At 37.6% G+C, this 15109-nt stretch overlaps 2 protein-coding genes across 2 annotated transcripts; both read right to left on the bottom strand.

Annotated features, from left to right (window-relative positions):
• Positions 1-591: 591 nt before the first annotated feature.
• Positions 592-6869, bottom strand: LOC111569306 (retinol dehydrogenase 12-like). The gene is made up of 7 exons (XM_023271345.3): positions 6711-6869; positions 6366-6481; positions 4785-4940; positions 4564-4668; positions 2270-2479; positions 1911-2103; positions 592-1019 (listed from the first exon to the last, which is right to left on the bottom strand). Exons 1-7 carry the CDS (start codon positions 6716-6718, stop codon positions 917-919), a joined length of 891 nt encoding a protein of 296 aa, XP_023127113.1. The 5' UTR covers positions 6719-6869; the 3' UTR covers positions 592-916.
• Positions 6870-7660: 791 nt separating this feature from the next.
• Positions 7661-14647, bottom strand: LOC111569321 (retinol dehydrogenase 12-like). The gene is made up of 7 exons (XM_035948615.2): positions 14052-14647; positions 13674-13786; positions 11156-11311; positions 10961-11065; positions 10070-10279; positions 9740-9932; positions 7661-8648 (listed from the first exon to the last, which is right to left on the bottom strand). The coding sequence occupies exons 1-7, from the start codon at positions 14057-14059 to the stop codon at positions 8546-8548; spliced, it is 888 nt and encodes a 295-aa protein (XP_035804508.2). The 5' UTR covers positions 14060-14647; the 3' UTR covers positions 7661-8545.
• Positions 14648-15109: the final 462 nt, after the last annotated feature.

The following is a 15109-nucleotide window of genomic DNA, read 5'->3' as shown; positions in this document are numbered from 1 at the left end:
AGGCTACTAGTGCAACAGTCTTTTCTACTACTCCTATAGTAAAGTATAATAAAAGTAACTGAAATGATTGGACATGAATGAAAAAATGGCATCAAAGCATCTTTTAAAAAGTGGCTGAGCAAATATAGTAGATATAGGGTTCGATTTATAATAAACTTTATTGCAATAATAATTAATCCTAAATAGAAATAGAAAAAATGCAAACTCAAACTAGGAAAAGTTTACAACAAAAGTTGACAATAAGTTTCACTGCTATTGATCCAACGTTAATTTCCTCATTCGTTGTATATTTTTATTCAGAGTGCATTTTTTTCAATTTACTACATTTTTATTCATACTATATTTTACACTGTAATGTCCATATTGTATCTTAGTATATTTCTCTAATTGTTTTTCAATTGTAATTTGTATTTTATATTTTTCTGTTGTAGTTGTGGTCACTTAACTCTTTCTGCTTGCCACTTTAACAACAGATTTTTCCCTTACAGATCAATAAAGTATTTATATTTCTCTTCTATGACAACCTTAACAACATTGCTATCAGGAAATAAAGGCACAACAAAATCATTTAAGACACAGACAAGAATGTGGTCTGATTCAGTCAAGTTTATTCCTGAATTACTGCACTTATTGCATTAAAATGAGCTTTCCACAGCTTTCATCAAAATGAATAAAAAATTGTTTAAGCTTACAGTAAATTGTTTACATCACAATCACAAATAGACACATTGATAAATTACGGTTATTATGGAAAACACACACATAAAACAGTGGTTGGGAAAAATATATGACTCAATGCAAATTTGTTAGGTCTTTTGCACCTTCTTTCCTGGTTGGCAGTCATAGTGAAATCAGATATCAGTGCATCAGTTAGCAGAGAAACTCTGTAAAGATTTTATTTTCCTTCCAGGTTGGTTCATTCCCATGTTATGTTGAGCATATGGCAGCTCAGCTCCCACAGCTTCTGTGCCATGTCATCGTCTTTACCAGCAGAGGAACAGCTGGTACGAGTACAGTCACTGCAAGCAAGGACACATTAGATAAGCCAGCTAAAGTTTAGATAGACTGTATTCCATCAGTGATCAGTTTATCTTAAAATATACAGTCTGTCATTTGCAGGTAACATTAGCAGTAGATGCTTTATCTAAATTTGTACAGCCGTGTAATGGTTAATTACAACCAATTTTGTTATGACACTGTAATAGTAGATCAATGGTTTCCAAAATGAGGTCCAGATTCCACAAGACCTTTGGAAATTGAATGATTAACTGTTGTACCACTGTTCTACAAGTGCAGATGGACATCTTAATAGTGAAAAACCTGATTCAGGGGCAGAGATTTCTGCAGGTAAAGTTGCTACTTGAGTTGCTCCAAAGCAACCCAATACAAAAGACGATGGACTGATGAAAGAGAAAATACTCGGAAAGAGAGTCTGACAATAAATGCTATAAAACATGATTCAAAGTTGGCAAAGTGTTTTGGAGATGAAGAAAACTTTGGGATTGCATCGGCCTTGAATTGGACTCCAAGCTTGTGGTTTTTCTCTTGGACAGATTAAGCTACTGTTTGCTAAGAAAAACAGGGCATTGTTTCTTATAGAACTCTTGCTACATAATGGCACTGGGATCACAGAAATGCATAACTAGTGGTCCTACTTGTACAGGTTACTGAACAAGATAACATTCTAAAGTTAGTGTTAAGTGCAAGCACGAGACATGTGCATGTATCAGTATTTATCTGGTTGGAAGGGAGGGAAAAGCTGCAGGAGGAAGGCAATATTTTCAAATTCTCGTGTTTTTTGCTTTCCACCTTTTCCAGATTTTTGCCTACAATAGCATTAAGCAAAGATGCTGTTGAACGTAAATATATAATGTACTGAAATGATGTCTGTGCACTACACTAAAATGTACCTGTAGTATTGACCGGTCTCATTCTCCAGTGATGGTTCCACGGCGCAGTAGAGTGACGTCTGAGCTCCCTCGACAGCGTTTTTAAAGAAAGGCCTAGTTAGTGTCAGGAGAAACGACCAAGCACCTTTCGCATGGCGCTGCAAATCGGTCTTAACAGCACCAGGATGGAGAGAGTAAGTTGTCACACCTGTGCCTAAAAACAAAACAAACAAAACAAAATATTTTATCAAAAATAAATTGCAGAGTAAACAGTGATACACTTTTTGGCCAGTTTTCAATTAAAATCAAACTGTGTAAATGAATGCCTATGGATGATCCAAAAATGGACAAAATTACAGTAATACAGGTAAATAACACACCCTCCAGTCGCTTAGCCAGTGAGCGGGAGAAGAGGATGTTGGCCAGTTTGCTCTGGGAGTAAGCTTTGACCTTGTCATATCTCTTCTCGCTATTGATGTCCTCCAGATTGATGGAGCCGTAAACGTGAGCCACAGAGGACACGATGACGATCCTGGCTGGTGCTGATCTTTTAATCAGGTCAAACAACAAGTGTGTCAACAGAAAATGACCTGGAGAAGAAGGAAATATGACTTTTAAATTTAATTCTGAGTGTCAGAAAACAGAGAACAGGATACTGTAAGTATTATAACCCAATTTCTAATGTCTAGAATCTAAAACAACAACCAAACAAAAGTCTTTTTCCACAACACCAAAATGTTTCTCTCATAAATTTTAAAAAACTGATTCTAAAGATATTTTGTATTCATTTCAAAAGAAATTGTTAAACTAACATGGCTCTTAGTGAATCAGAGATTTTTACTTTTCATAGAAATGGCCATTGTACTTGAATCGTGACACCTGTAAATTATCAATGAACATAAGAATTACTGGGGCAAAAGATGTCACTCTAAAAGGCAGTCAAAGGTTTTGGCAACATTTATGTCACTAATCTAATAGCTTTTAGTTTCTTTTATGATGTTTTTATAGTCCAAGGTGGGTAAACTTGCATTTGTACCTGATTTATAGCACTAAATGTTTCTATTAGCATTCAAGAGATAATAACTGGAGCCCAGCCTCCAGTCCCTCTTTCTGAAAAGGGGAACCACCATCCTGGTCTGCAACTCCACAGGAACCATCCGCGATGCCCACACGACATTGAAAAGACATGTCAGCCAAGACAGTCCAACAATGTCCAGAGGCTTTAGCATCTCGGGCGTCCGTCATCCACACCTGACACTTTGCCACTGAGGAGTTTCTTGACTAACTCGGCAACCTCTTGAGTAGTTCCTCAAAGTGCCCTTTCCACAACCCAGCAAGGTCAGCAGTTCTCTTTCCTTACTGTCCAAAGCCTGGGCCAAGACCTGCCTCCCTTTCCTGAGGCATTGAACGGTTTGAATGTTTCTCCATTCCCTCTCCGAACTCCATGGTATGTGTCTGCTGCTTCAGGAGACCCCAAAGCCAACCAGGCCTGAAAAGCCTCTTCTTTAGCCTCACAACTTCCTCCACCGCTGGTGTCCACTAGTGGGATTTTAGGTTGCCGCCGCAACAGGCACCAGTGACCTTCTGGACACAGCTCCTAACAGCTATGTCTGCAATGGAAACTTTGAACATGGTCCACTCAGATTCCATGTCCCCAGTCTCCCCCGGGATGCAGGAGAAACTCTTCCACAGATGGGAGTTGAAAACTCCACGGACAGGGGCCTCAGTCAGACGTTCCCAGCTCACCTTCACTACATGTTTTGTTTTACTATGGCTGTCCAGCAGCCTTCACCGCCATTGGATCCAACTCACCACCAGATGGTGATCAGTTAACAGTTCTGCTCCTATCTTCACCTGAGTGTCCAAAACATACGTATGGCTGCAGGTCTAATGACATGACTACAAAGTCGATCACTGACCTTTGGTCTAAGGTTCTCTGGTATCAGGTAGACTTCTGAGCCACCTGATGCTTGAACATGATGTTTGTTACGGTCAATCTATGACAAGCACAGAAGTCCAATAACAAAACACCACTCAAGTTCAGATCAGGCAGGTTATTCCTCCCAATCACCCCCCTCCACGTTTCTCCATCATTGCCCATGTAAGCGTTGAAGTCACCCAGGAGAACTATGGAGTCTTCAGGCAGCACCTTTCAAGGACGCCACCCAGAGACTTCAAGAAGGCCGAGTACTCTGAACTGCTGTTTGGGCCATATAATCACAAACAACAGTCAGAGATTTTCCCTCCGCAACATGCAGTCACAGACAGGTGACCCTCTCATTCTCTGGGGAGAGTTCCAACAAAGAGGTCCTCAGCCAGGGGCTTATGAGTATCCCTTCACCAACCCGGCGTCTCTCACCCTGGGCAATTCCAGGAGAGAGTCCAACCTCTTTCCAGGAGTTTGGTTCCAGAACCCTTGCTATGTGTGGAGGTAAGCCCAACTATATTCGGTACCACTCCACTTCCCACACCAGGTTCCTTCCCCACTAGTAAAGCGACGTTCCACATCCTCACAACTAGTCCACTGCACCAGGGGGTGGCACGTCTAGTCGCCCACTCCTGCCCACTTAATAATAATTAATGTGTCCAATAAAAACTAAATCTGTGACTCCAAGACAATCCATCAGTGATGGAGGTATCCTTGATTTCAGTTCTTATTGGTTTTATTATTTACCCAAGTGATTAACACCAATCTGCGTCTCAAAGCCGTCTGCAGTTTTCCCATAAGGACAAATCATCACTCCGGCGTTGTTGATGAGGATGTTGAGTTTTGGCTCATCTGCAAAAAAAAAAAAAAAAAAAGAACCGAGAGGTTAAACTTTGTGGGTTTAAAGTAGCTTTATGTGCAAAAAATAGCTGTACGTGCAGAGTTTTCTCAGGAAGAAATGATTTCACCTCTGTTGAAGGCTTCAGCAAACTCTCTTATGGACTTGGTGTCAGACAAGTCGAGCTTCATGCACTTGACGTTGTCGTTGCCTGAGGTTTCGATAATTTCTTTCAAGGCCTCCTGTGCTTTCTCCATGTCCCTGCATGCAATGATGATCTTTGCCCCTAAACAGAGAAATAAACAATATATTTACAAATATATGTGCAAATATGCAGATTTCTTTTGTGCATACATGACAATCAAAAGATACACAGACAGCACTTAGTTTTCCCCAGGATTATGTGTTACTTTTTCAGTCCTAATCTTATTTCAGCCTACTTATTTTTATTTTTTTAGTAATGTATTTATATCATCTAGCATGTCTACAAGGCACTGCATTTTTCATGTTGTAATTTTGTTCTTTGAGTAATATCTGGCAAAAATGCTTAGTTGTCGCTGCTACACATGGAATACTGTCTGGCTGTTTCTGAACGGTTTGGTGAAGCTGGCAGACATCTTTGAGATCACGTTGCTGGATAGGTCCATCCAGAGCTGTCTGATATGATTCCACAGATGATAAATAACAGAGTTATGGTATTCACGTGCCTGGCAACATCCTAAACTGATACACCAACATCCAACATGCTTACAGCTTGTACTTGGCATCTGTGGCATCGTGCCATTTAAATAAAGCTGCAATTTCAGGTGGACTTTTACAATCACCGGTCAAAGGACTGTTTCTATACTGGTCACATTATCTAATTATCAGAGCCACACCTGAATAGGGTGTGGATTAACTCAGCAGCTGAGAATTTGTCACCAGCAAAAAAAAAACCCAAAACCTTGGTGCACATGTTTTTGAACTGGAGAAGCAGAAATTATTTTTAATTTTTACTCGAAGTCAGAACAGAAGAACATTCACATGCTGTGTTGAATTTCTGTTCAATGCAAATAAACATTCGATAATATTTATGATGTAAAATACACAGAATAGTGTTCTGTTCAAAGTCTATTTTATACTGTCACAATTGATACCTGCCATAAAGACATATATTACTGAATGCTAACCTCTCAGATGAAAACAGTTTAATTACTGAACAGCTGTGTGCAGTTTTGATGGCAGAGGGTGCAGTTAGAAGCAGGGACTTTAGAGAAAACATGTCAATAAACTTGAATATGATGAGATGCATTTTAAATTTCCAGAAGGTACGACTGCTGTGTGTTTTTGGCTTATTTGGCAAACAGAGCAAAGAGCTTTTGTCATGTTTTCTTTACATATATATATAGTACAGACATTCAGGTATTGTTTTGGCACCATGCTCAAAACCACATTTGATTCTTTAGAAATCTGCTTGTTTTTTGTGTATTTGGCCTATCTGTGGATTCAAAAGTCAACATATCCTACAGGAAAACAATAGAGGGCGAAGGTGCTTATATCTCCAATCACTAACACAGCATACAGGCAATCGTAAAGCAAAGGTAAAACAAACAGATTGAATCAGCTGGAAATGCACCTCACAAAAGAGGGATTGTTGTGAGGTGAATTTCCAGAGGTAGGATCCTAAATTCAAACTGGAGCCCCAAATCCCTAAAATTTAAGCCAGACTCACCTCTCTTTGCCAGGTCTTTGGCAGTTTCTTTCCCGATGCCAGTGTTGGCACCAGTGATCAGCACAGTTTTGCCATCAAGCTTTTCATCAGAGGACCAGGCTTTCCGGAAAATAGTTCTAGGAAATAGAGAAATCTCTGTGAATGTCTCAACCAGCAACAACAAATATGATAGTTTACATTCACCTGCAGCAACGAAAACATTTGTGTGTTATAGCCATTTACTTAAACATTTTAGTCATTAAATGAGAAAATTCGGATCAACAAATGTCACCTGAGCAGAACTACAGAAAAACTACAGAATTTGTTCAGGCATTTGAAGATTGTTTTGATGAAAAGCTTCCTCACCTTGGCATTTTCTTTATTGCAGCACTCAGGTCGACTGTAGTAACTCTTCAGACCCTGGAAACATCAGATTTAACATCACAAACGTCGACACTGTCAATAAGTAGTGTTGTGCGATAGGCTGGAATTCGAGCCAATCGGCTGCGACACCGTCAGTTTTGGACAACGCGGATTGGTCAAATGTAGGTTAAGGCCCGCCCTTTGTGGTAAACTTCCTTGATTGTGAATGCGGGCTGCACCTGAGGAGCAGAAGTCCACAGAGGGCTGAGCTCAGCAAGATATGAGTGAAAGAAATTACATCATTTTCAATTTTCGTTTATTATCTAAAAATCTTTCTTTTTTGGATTTTTTTAAATCTCTCTAACAATAACACTACATTAGCATATTAGTGTTGCAGCAATAATGATAGCAGTTGTATTTTATATTTCACATTTGTTTACTGATATACAGATTAGAAATTTAACTCTGGTCTATTTCAGTGATGGTTATGTGTCTGCCCAAAAAATAACACTTCTCTAAAGACAAATTAACTCCGTCTTGGATAAAGCTGCAACCAATTACTGATATACAAGGTGCAGCTAATCAATAATGTGACCAACGTGCATAAACCAAGTGTCTTTATTTACCAACCACACCCCCACACATGTTGCCAGCAAGGATGACAAAGCAAATAATAATGACAGTAGTAGTAGCACTCTTTATCTAGAAACTGAAGCAGGGATTAGAATAAGATGTAGGTTCAAAGTCAAGCCCTTAAATGCCACTCTCATTTACTCACATTTCCTAAAAAGTTTCACAGCATAATTAGGCTGTTAGTGCAACAGTCTTTTCCACTACTCCTACAGCTAGTAGTAAAGTACGATAAAAGTAACAGAAATTACTATTATTGGATAAAATGGTAAAATTGGCAGAATAGTTTTGTAAATGGCTGAGCAAATAAAGCAGATATAGTATCCAATTTATCATAAATGTTTATTGCAATACATGGCAGTTAATCCTCAATATATATCTGACAACAAACCCAGAAAAACTGTAGACAAAGTAACAAAAGTTTGCTATGAAAGTTTCCAAAAATTTCAGTTGTTTACACGACTTGAAGTTCTTCATTTGCTGTATATTTTTATCGTTTACATGTGACACTTTACAGTGCATTTTTCAAATTTGTACATATTTTATTAGTTTACTTTTATAATCTATTACTATTCTATAATTTTCTGTTGTAGTTGTGGTCATTTTACTCTTTCTGCTTGCTACTTTATCAACAAAATTTCCCCTTCGGGATCAATAAAGTATTTCTCTTCTCTTCTCTTCTCTTCTCTTCTCTTCTCTTCTCTTCTCTTCTCTTCTCTTCTCTTCTCTTCTCTTCTCTTCTCTTCTCTTCTCTTCTCTTCTCTTCTCTTCTCTTCTCTTCTCTTCTCTTCTCTTCTCTTCTCTTCTCTTCTATTCAAGCAGCATTGATAACATTAACAACATTGCTATCTGGAAATACAGGCACAAAAAAATCATTTAAGACATTGACAAGAACATGGTCTAATTCAGTCAAGTTTACTCCTGAATTATTCCATTTATTGCATTAAAATACGCTTTGCATAGCTTTTATCAAAATGAATAGAAAACTATTTAAGCTTACAGTAAACCGCATACATTAAGAGCAGAAACTTTGTACAAAATATACAGTTACATTGATTAGTTACTGTTATTATGTAAAACATACATAGATAAAAAAATTAGTTGGAAAAATATATAACTTTCTGGAAGGCAGTAGAAGTGAAATCTGATATCAGTGCATCAGTTAGCAGAGAAACTCTGTAAAGATTTTCTTTTCCTTCCAGGTTGGTTTATTCCCATGTTATGTTGAGCATATGGCAGCTCAGCTCCCACAGCTTCTGTGCCACGTCATCGTCTTTACCAGCAGAGGAGCAGCTGGTACGAGCACAGTCACTGCAAGCAAGGACACATTAGATAAGTGAGTTAAAGTTTAGATAGACTGTAAATGATCTGTTTATCTTTAAATATACGGTCTTCTATTTGCAACTTGACATTAACTGTAGTTGCTTTTCTAGATTTGTGCACCCATGTTACGGTTAATTACAAACAGTCTTGTTGTTCTATTGTATTAGTCAGCCAATGATTTCCAAAATGAGGTCCAGATTCCACCAAGCCTTCCACAGGAAAAGCAAGATGATTAACAGGATTTGTGTTAACTTAATTTTGTCAAGAGTAAAAATAACACTGACAAGTTGCTGTGAAACACAGCTTTTCATTTTCACCAGTCTCAGACTGAAAATATTGGGAACCAATGTATTAAAGCTGGAGAAGACAGTATTTTTTTTTGCATTTCTAGGGTTAAAACACCATAAACAATTTCTCAGCATTTTGTAATTCAAGTGGCCTGAGAGAAAACTAGACCTCTGCACCTACTGTTGCGTCTATTTACAGGTTTTAGAAAATCTAGTCCATGACGAGAGACTCTGTCCAGTCACAGGTGTTTGAGAGAGAGTGTGTCCTTACTGGCTCTTCTGCAAGTGCAGATGCACATCTTCATAGTGGAAAACGTGACTCAGTGCCAGAAAGTTCTGCAGGTAAAGTTGCTACTTGAGTTGCTGCTCCAAAGCAACTCAATACAAAAGTCTGATAATAAATGCAATAAAACAAGATTCAAAGTTGGCAAAGTGTTTAGGAGATGAAGAGAATTTTGGGATTGCATTGGCCTTAAACTGGACTCCAAGCTTGTTGTGTTTCTCTTGGACACGTAAGCTACTGTCATCTCAAAGTCCTGCAAGTTTGCAAAGAAAAACACAACATTGCTTCTTATAGAACTCTTACTACATAATGGCACTGGGCTAAAAGCAATCCACAACTAGTGGTCCTACTTGTGCAGGTTACTGGATTGGATAACATTCTAAAGTTAGTGTACATGTATGAAAAATGTGCATGTATCAGTACTTATCTGGTTGGAAGGGAGGGAAAAGCTGTAGGAGGAGGGGTACCTGTACTGAAACTTAATGTCTGTGCACTCTACTGAAGTGTACCTGTAGTATTGACCGGTCTCATTCTCCAGTGACGGTTCCACGGCACAGTAGATTGACGTCTGAGCTCCCTGGACAGGGGTTTTGATGAAAGGCGTGGATATCTTCATGATGAACTGCAGAGGGCCATTCAGATGACGCCCCAAATCGGTCTTAACAACGCCAGGATGGAGAGAGTAAGTTGTCACACCTGTGCCTAAAAAACAAAACAAAAAATGAGCCTTTGAGGAAAAACATTACAGAGTAAACAGTTCTGTTCAAATCAAGTTAAATGGATGATGCCAGATTCTCCAAAAATGGATATAATAACAGCAATAAAGGTAAATAACACACCCTCCAGTCGTTTAGCCAACGAGTGGGAGAAGAGGACGTTAGCCAGTTTGCTCTGGGAGTAAGCTTTGCTCTTGTCGTAACTCTTCTCGCTGTTGATGTCCTCTAGATTGATGGAACCCCAGCTGTGAGCCATGGAGGACACGGTGAGGATCCTGGCTGGTGCCGATCTTTTAATCAGGTCAAGCAACAAGTGTGTCAGCAAGAAATGACCTGGAGAAGAAGGAAATATGACTTTTAAATTCAATTCTGAGTGTCAGAAAACAGAGAAAGGATACTGTGTGAGTACTGTAACCCAATCTCTAATGTCTTGAACCTAAAACAAAGACCAAACAAAAGGATTTTTACGCATTACCCAAGTGTTTGTTTCATCATTTAAAAAAAAAAAAAGATTCTAAAGATTTTTGCCTGCGAATTATCAATGAACATAAAAAATGTTGGGGCAAAAGATGTCCATCTCAAAGCCAGTCAAAGATTTTGGCAACATTCACGTCACTTCAACACATGACATGGTTGATGAAGCCAACAGTACCATGTCACCTGCAAAAAGTAGAGATGTGATCCTGAAGTCCCCAAGCTGGACACCCTCCTTACCCTGACTGTGCCTAATTCTAACCCTCTCTGAGACAAGGGACAGCCCTGGCAGAGTCCAACACCCGCTAGAAACATGTCTGACTTTGTGCTGAGAATGCGAACGCAGCAGATCGGATAACTCTTATCAACAAACCCAGTACCCCATATTCCCACAGTAACCCCCACAGAGGGCAGGCTCTAGGAAGGGGCCCTGCTAATAATAATTAATGTGTCCAATAAAAACTAAATCTGTGACTCCAAGACAATCCATCAGTGATGGAGGTATCCTTGATTTCAGTTCTTATCAGTATTATTATTTACCAAAGTGATTAACACCAATCTGCGTCTCAAAGCCGTCTGCAGTTTTCCCATAAGGACAAACCATCACTCCGGCGTTGTTGATAAGGATGTTGAGTTTTGGCTCATCTGTAGAAAAAAAAAAGAACCCAGAGGTTAAACTTTGTGCCTTTAAAGTAGCTTTACATCCAGAGTTTTCTCAGGAAGAAATGATTTCACCTCTGTTGAAGGCTTCAGCAAACTCTCTTATGGACTTGGTGTCAGACAAGTCGAGCTTCATGCACTTGACGTTGTCGTTGCCTGAGGTTTCGATGATTTCTGTCAAGGCCTCCTGTGCTTTCTCCATGTCTCTGCATGCAATGATGATCTTTGCCCCTAAACAGAGGAATAAACAACAGATTTATAACATTACGGGCAATATGTGTGCAAATATGTAGATTATTTGTATGCAAAGATGCACAGACTATCAACAGATATACAACAAATATGTGGGTGAATGAGTTAAGAGCGCCCTCTTGTGACTAAATGAGTACATTGCTTTATGCTTGTTACACATGAAAATGAAGTTTCAATGTGAACAATAAAAAACAAACATGACCAATATTCACAAAATATATTAGAAAACATAACAAAATTGACCTACGAAGAAAATCATCAATCTGTTCAAAAGGCATCTGAGGCAGCTGCATGGAAGACCAACTGTTTTAATAATATTATAAGAAATTATATGAACATTAAGCAAAAATTTTAAATTTGCATTCTGATTGTTCGTGTTTCAGTATTGAAGAACAGTTTTTAAAAAAAACTCTTTGCTACTCTAAATGCCAAAAGTCTCATATTAAAGCCTGCAGAAATTTCACCAAGTGGGGCTGAAATTTTATTTTTGTTGTAATTTTTATAATTAAAGCCAAATATCAAACTCCATTGTTGTTTGAGTTCAGTCTAAATGTCTAACACTGAGTATCAGAATCCCTGTATTTTATTTAGTTCCAGTTGTTGTGTGGTATGGAAGATGTAAAATGCTTAAACACATCGGTCAAATAAGTGATATGGAATACTATACCGGAAATTCATATCTTCTGTGTATGTATGCAGTTACAGTGTCAGAATTCAATGAAGAAGCAATTCAAAGGGACATTTATTTTTTTGTCTTTAGCAAATGAATTAATTGTTGTTATTATTTATTATAATTATTGTGACATAATTCTCCAAGATGGCAGATAAAATTTAAAAAAGTGAGAGGAAACTCGAGCAACTTAACCAACCGAAACTAAGTGCAAATTAAAGCTGTAGCTTAGAGGTGGACTTTTACAGTCAAAGGATTATATGTGTACTGGTCACATTATCTGAATATTATTAAAGTCACATCTAATTAGGGCGTAGATTAACTCAGTGGTTGACAGTTTGTCACCAGCAAAAAGACTTTTACTGCACAGCTGTCTAAATTGATCGCTTTTCTACCATAACAACAGAAATGTGACTTTGAACTTTGTCTCAAACTCAGAAAAAAGAGCATTTGTATACTATGTTTGAATTTCTGTTCAGTGTCAATAAGTAACATTAGATTTTTCAAAAAACTATAGTCCCAGGTTAAATATATGATATGAAATACACAGAATACTGCTGACAAAGACTGTGTTAAATGGATACTATATATTGCTACAACTGTCAATGATGTTTTTTTTTTATTTCTGGAGGTCTGTATGGAGATGTCCTTAATGAATGAAAACCTCTCACAAGAAAACATCCCAATTACTGAACAGCAGTGTGCAGTTTAGGGACAGTGGTGCAGTTAGAAGTGTCGACACTTACAGTACACAATGAAAAGTTGAAAGAACGAGGATTAGGTACTGCGAATAAATCCCTGCAAGCCCAAGAGCTGCCTGAAGCCTTAATACGTGACAACAGGATGGATGAATTTAGCTGTGAAGTTACTTTCACTGTCAGAAATATAGGAAAATATAGTGCTTTTTTATATACAGAAAGTCCAGAATCCAGTCCATTAATGTTTTTCTTAGTGTGACACATTAGATGCACACAGAGGATTACAAAAAAACTCCAAAAACATACAACATGTGCATGTATTGTGTTTCACTTCATTTTCTCTTAGGTTGTTTAAACTTTGGCATTTTAAATCCTCCATAACACACAATAACCACAATAACCGTGACTTCAAAACACACTTTTTTTCATACTGCTCTAATTTCATGACACAAAGTCTAAAGAAAATACAATTTCAATCAAATGCTGCTGTTTTCTGCAGAGAGAAACAAGTGAATAAAGTTGAATTTGAAGAGATGCATTGGAAATTTCCTGTGTGTTTTAGGTTGATTTGGTAAGTAGAACGAAGTGCTACTGTTTTAATATTCCTCAATGTGACGCAGTGAAAATAAGTGTTTTGAAATAAGGGCAGACATTCAGGGACTTTAAACAAAACTGAACTAGTAGAAAGATGACAAACAAAGTGAGTCTCAAATATTCAAAATCACATTTGATTCTTTATGGACCGACTTGTTCTTTGTATCTGACTTATCTGCAGGTGCAAAAATCAACATATCCTGTAGGAAAACAATAGAGGGCTGAGATACTCATATTCAAATCACTAATACACAGAATGCAAGTAACCATGACAAAGCCAGAACAAAACAAACACACAAAACCTGCTTTACTAAAAGAGGATCAGTGTAAGATGCAATACAGACTTAAAACTGTGGATTTAAATGTCAGCCAGACTCACCTCTCTTCGCCAGGTCTTTGGCAGTTTCTTTTCCGATGCCAGTGTTGGCACCTGTGATCAGCACAGTTTTGCCATTGAGCTTTTCATCAGAGGACCAGGCTCTCCGGAAAAAACTTAGGAGGAAATTGAGAAACTTCTGTGAATGTCTCAACCAGCAACATGGGTGTGACAACACAAAACACAACAAACAGGATAGTTTACACTCCTCCTGCAGCAAAGAAAACATTTATCAACATTTCTTCTTAGCCATTAAGTTATTAATTTTAGTCATTATCTGAGAAAATTAGGATTTTAAAATGTCACCTGAGTAGAACTACAGTAAAACCACAGAATTTGTTTAGACATTTGAAGAATTTTTTGGACGATTAGTTTCCTCACCTTGACATTTTTCTTTATTACAGCGCTCAGGTCAACTGTAGAAACTCCTTAAAGTCTGGAAAGAAAGTCTAAAATCCGATTTAACACAACATTAAACCCACAAACGTCTCTGAAGAAGAGTTTGAGGATTAAAAAGTGTCGATCCGGAACTGTCAATAAGTATTGGTGCTCGATAGGCTGGAATTTCAGCCAATCTTCTGCTCCACCGTCAGTTTTGGACAACGCTGATTGGTCAAATCTAAGTTAAGTCCCGCCCTTTGAGATATGACGTTAATGAGTGTAGCTGGAGGGAGGGAAGTCCGGAGTTGGGCAACATATGAGTAAAAGATGAGTAAAAGAAGTGACATCATTAAAAAAAATAATTTAAAAAAAAAAAAAAAAAAAAAAAAAATAATAATAATAATAATTTAAAAATCTGTCCTTTTTTATTTTCTTTTTTGCAGTTCCTCGTCAATTTATAACTAAATAATAATAATATATTACAACATTAGTGTTGCAGCAATAACAATGGCAGTTGTGTTTTATTTTTCACAATTTATTTATGTATTCATTTAAATTTGAACTTTAGTCTATTCAGTCTCATATTATGTGTCTGTCTGAGAAAGTATATTCCAGTGCAGTGGAGCGAAATAATGAATTCATTGCTTTTTCTTTGTTAAGAAAATGTTAAAAAAAAAAAAAAAAAGAAAAAAGAGAAACACATACATTTATTTATATAGTCCCTAAATATACCTTTAACTCTAACTGGTGTAATTTTATTTAGATACATACATGCACACATATAATATATAGTATCCAATATATAATAAAGGATTTTTTTGCATTAAATAGCACTAAACAATAAATATAACTTTGAAAATAAACCCAGAAAAGATGTACAAACTAATCAAAGGAAGACAACCTGCCTGTCGCTTAACATAACATTACATAACACAACATTAACCCTTTGATACACAGTGTAGGTCAGGAGATACCCATTGTCCATTGGATTTGGGTCACTTTTGACCCATGCTGTGCATCAACGGGTTAATGAAGACATCATCGGATTATCCAGTACA

The sequence above is a fragment of the Amphiprion ocellaris genome, chromosome 22, assembly GCF_022539595.1.
Source record: "Amphiprion ocellaris isolate individual 3 ecotype Okinawa chromosome 22, ASM2253959v1, whole genome shotgun sequence".
Taxonomy (NCBI): domain Eukaryota; kingdom Metazoa; phylum Chordata; class Actinopteri; family Pomacentridae; genus Amphiprion; species Amphiprion ocellaris.
The sequence above is the reverse complement of the archived record's forward strand: the minus strand, read 5'-3'. Positions and strand labels throughout refer to the sequence as shown.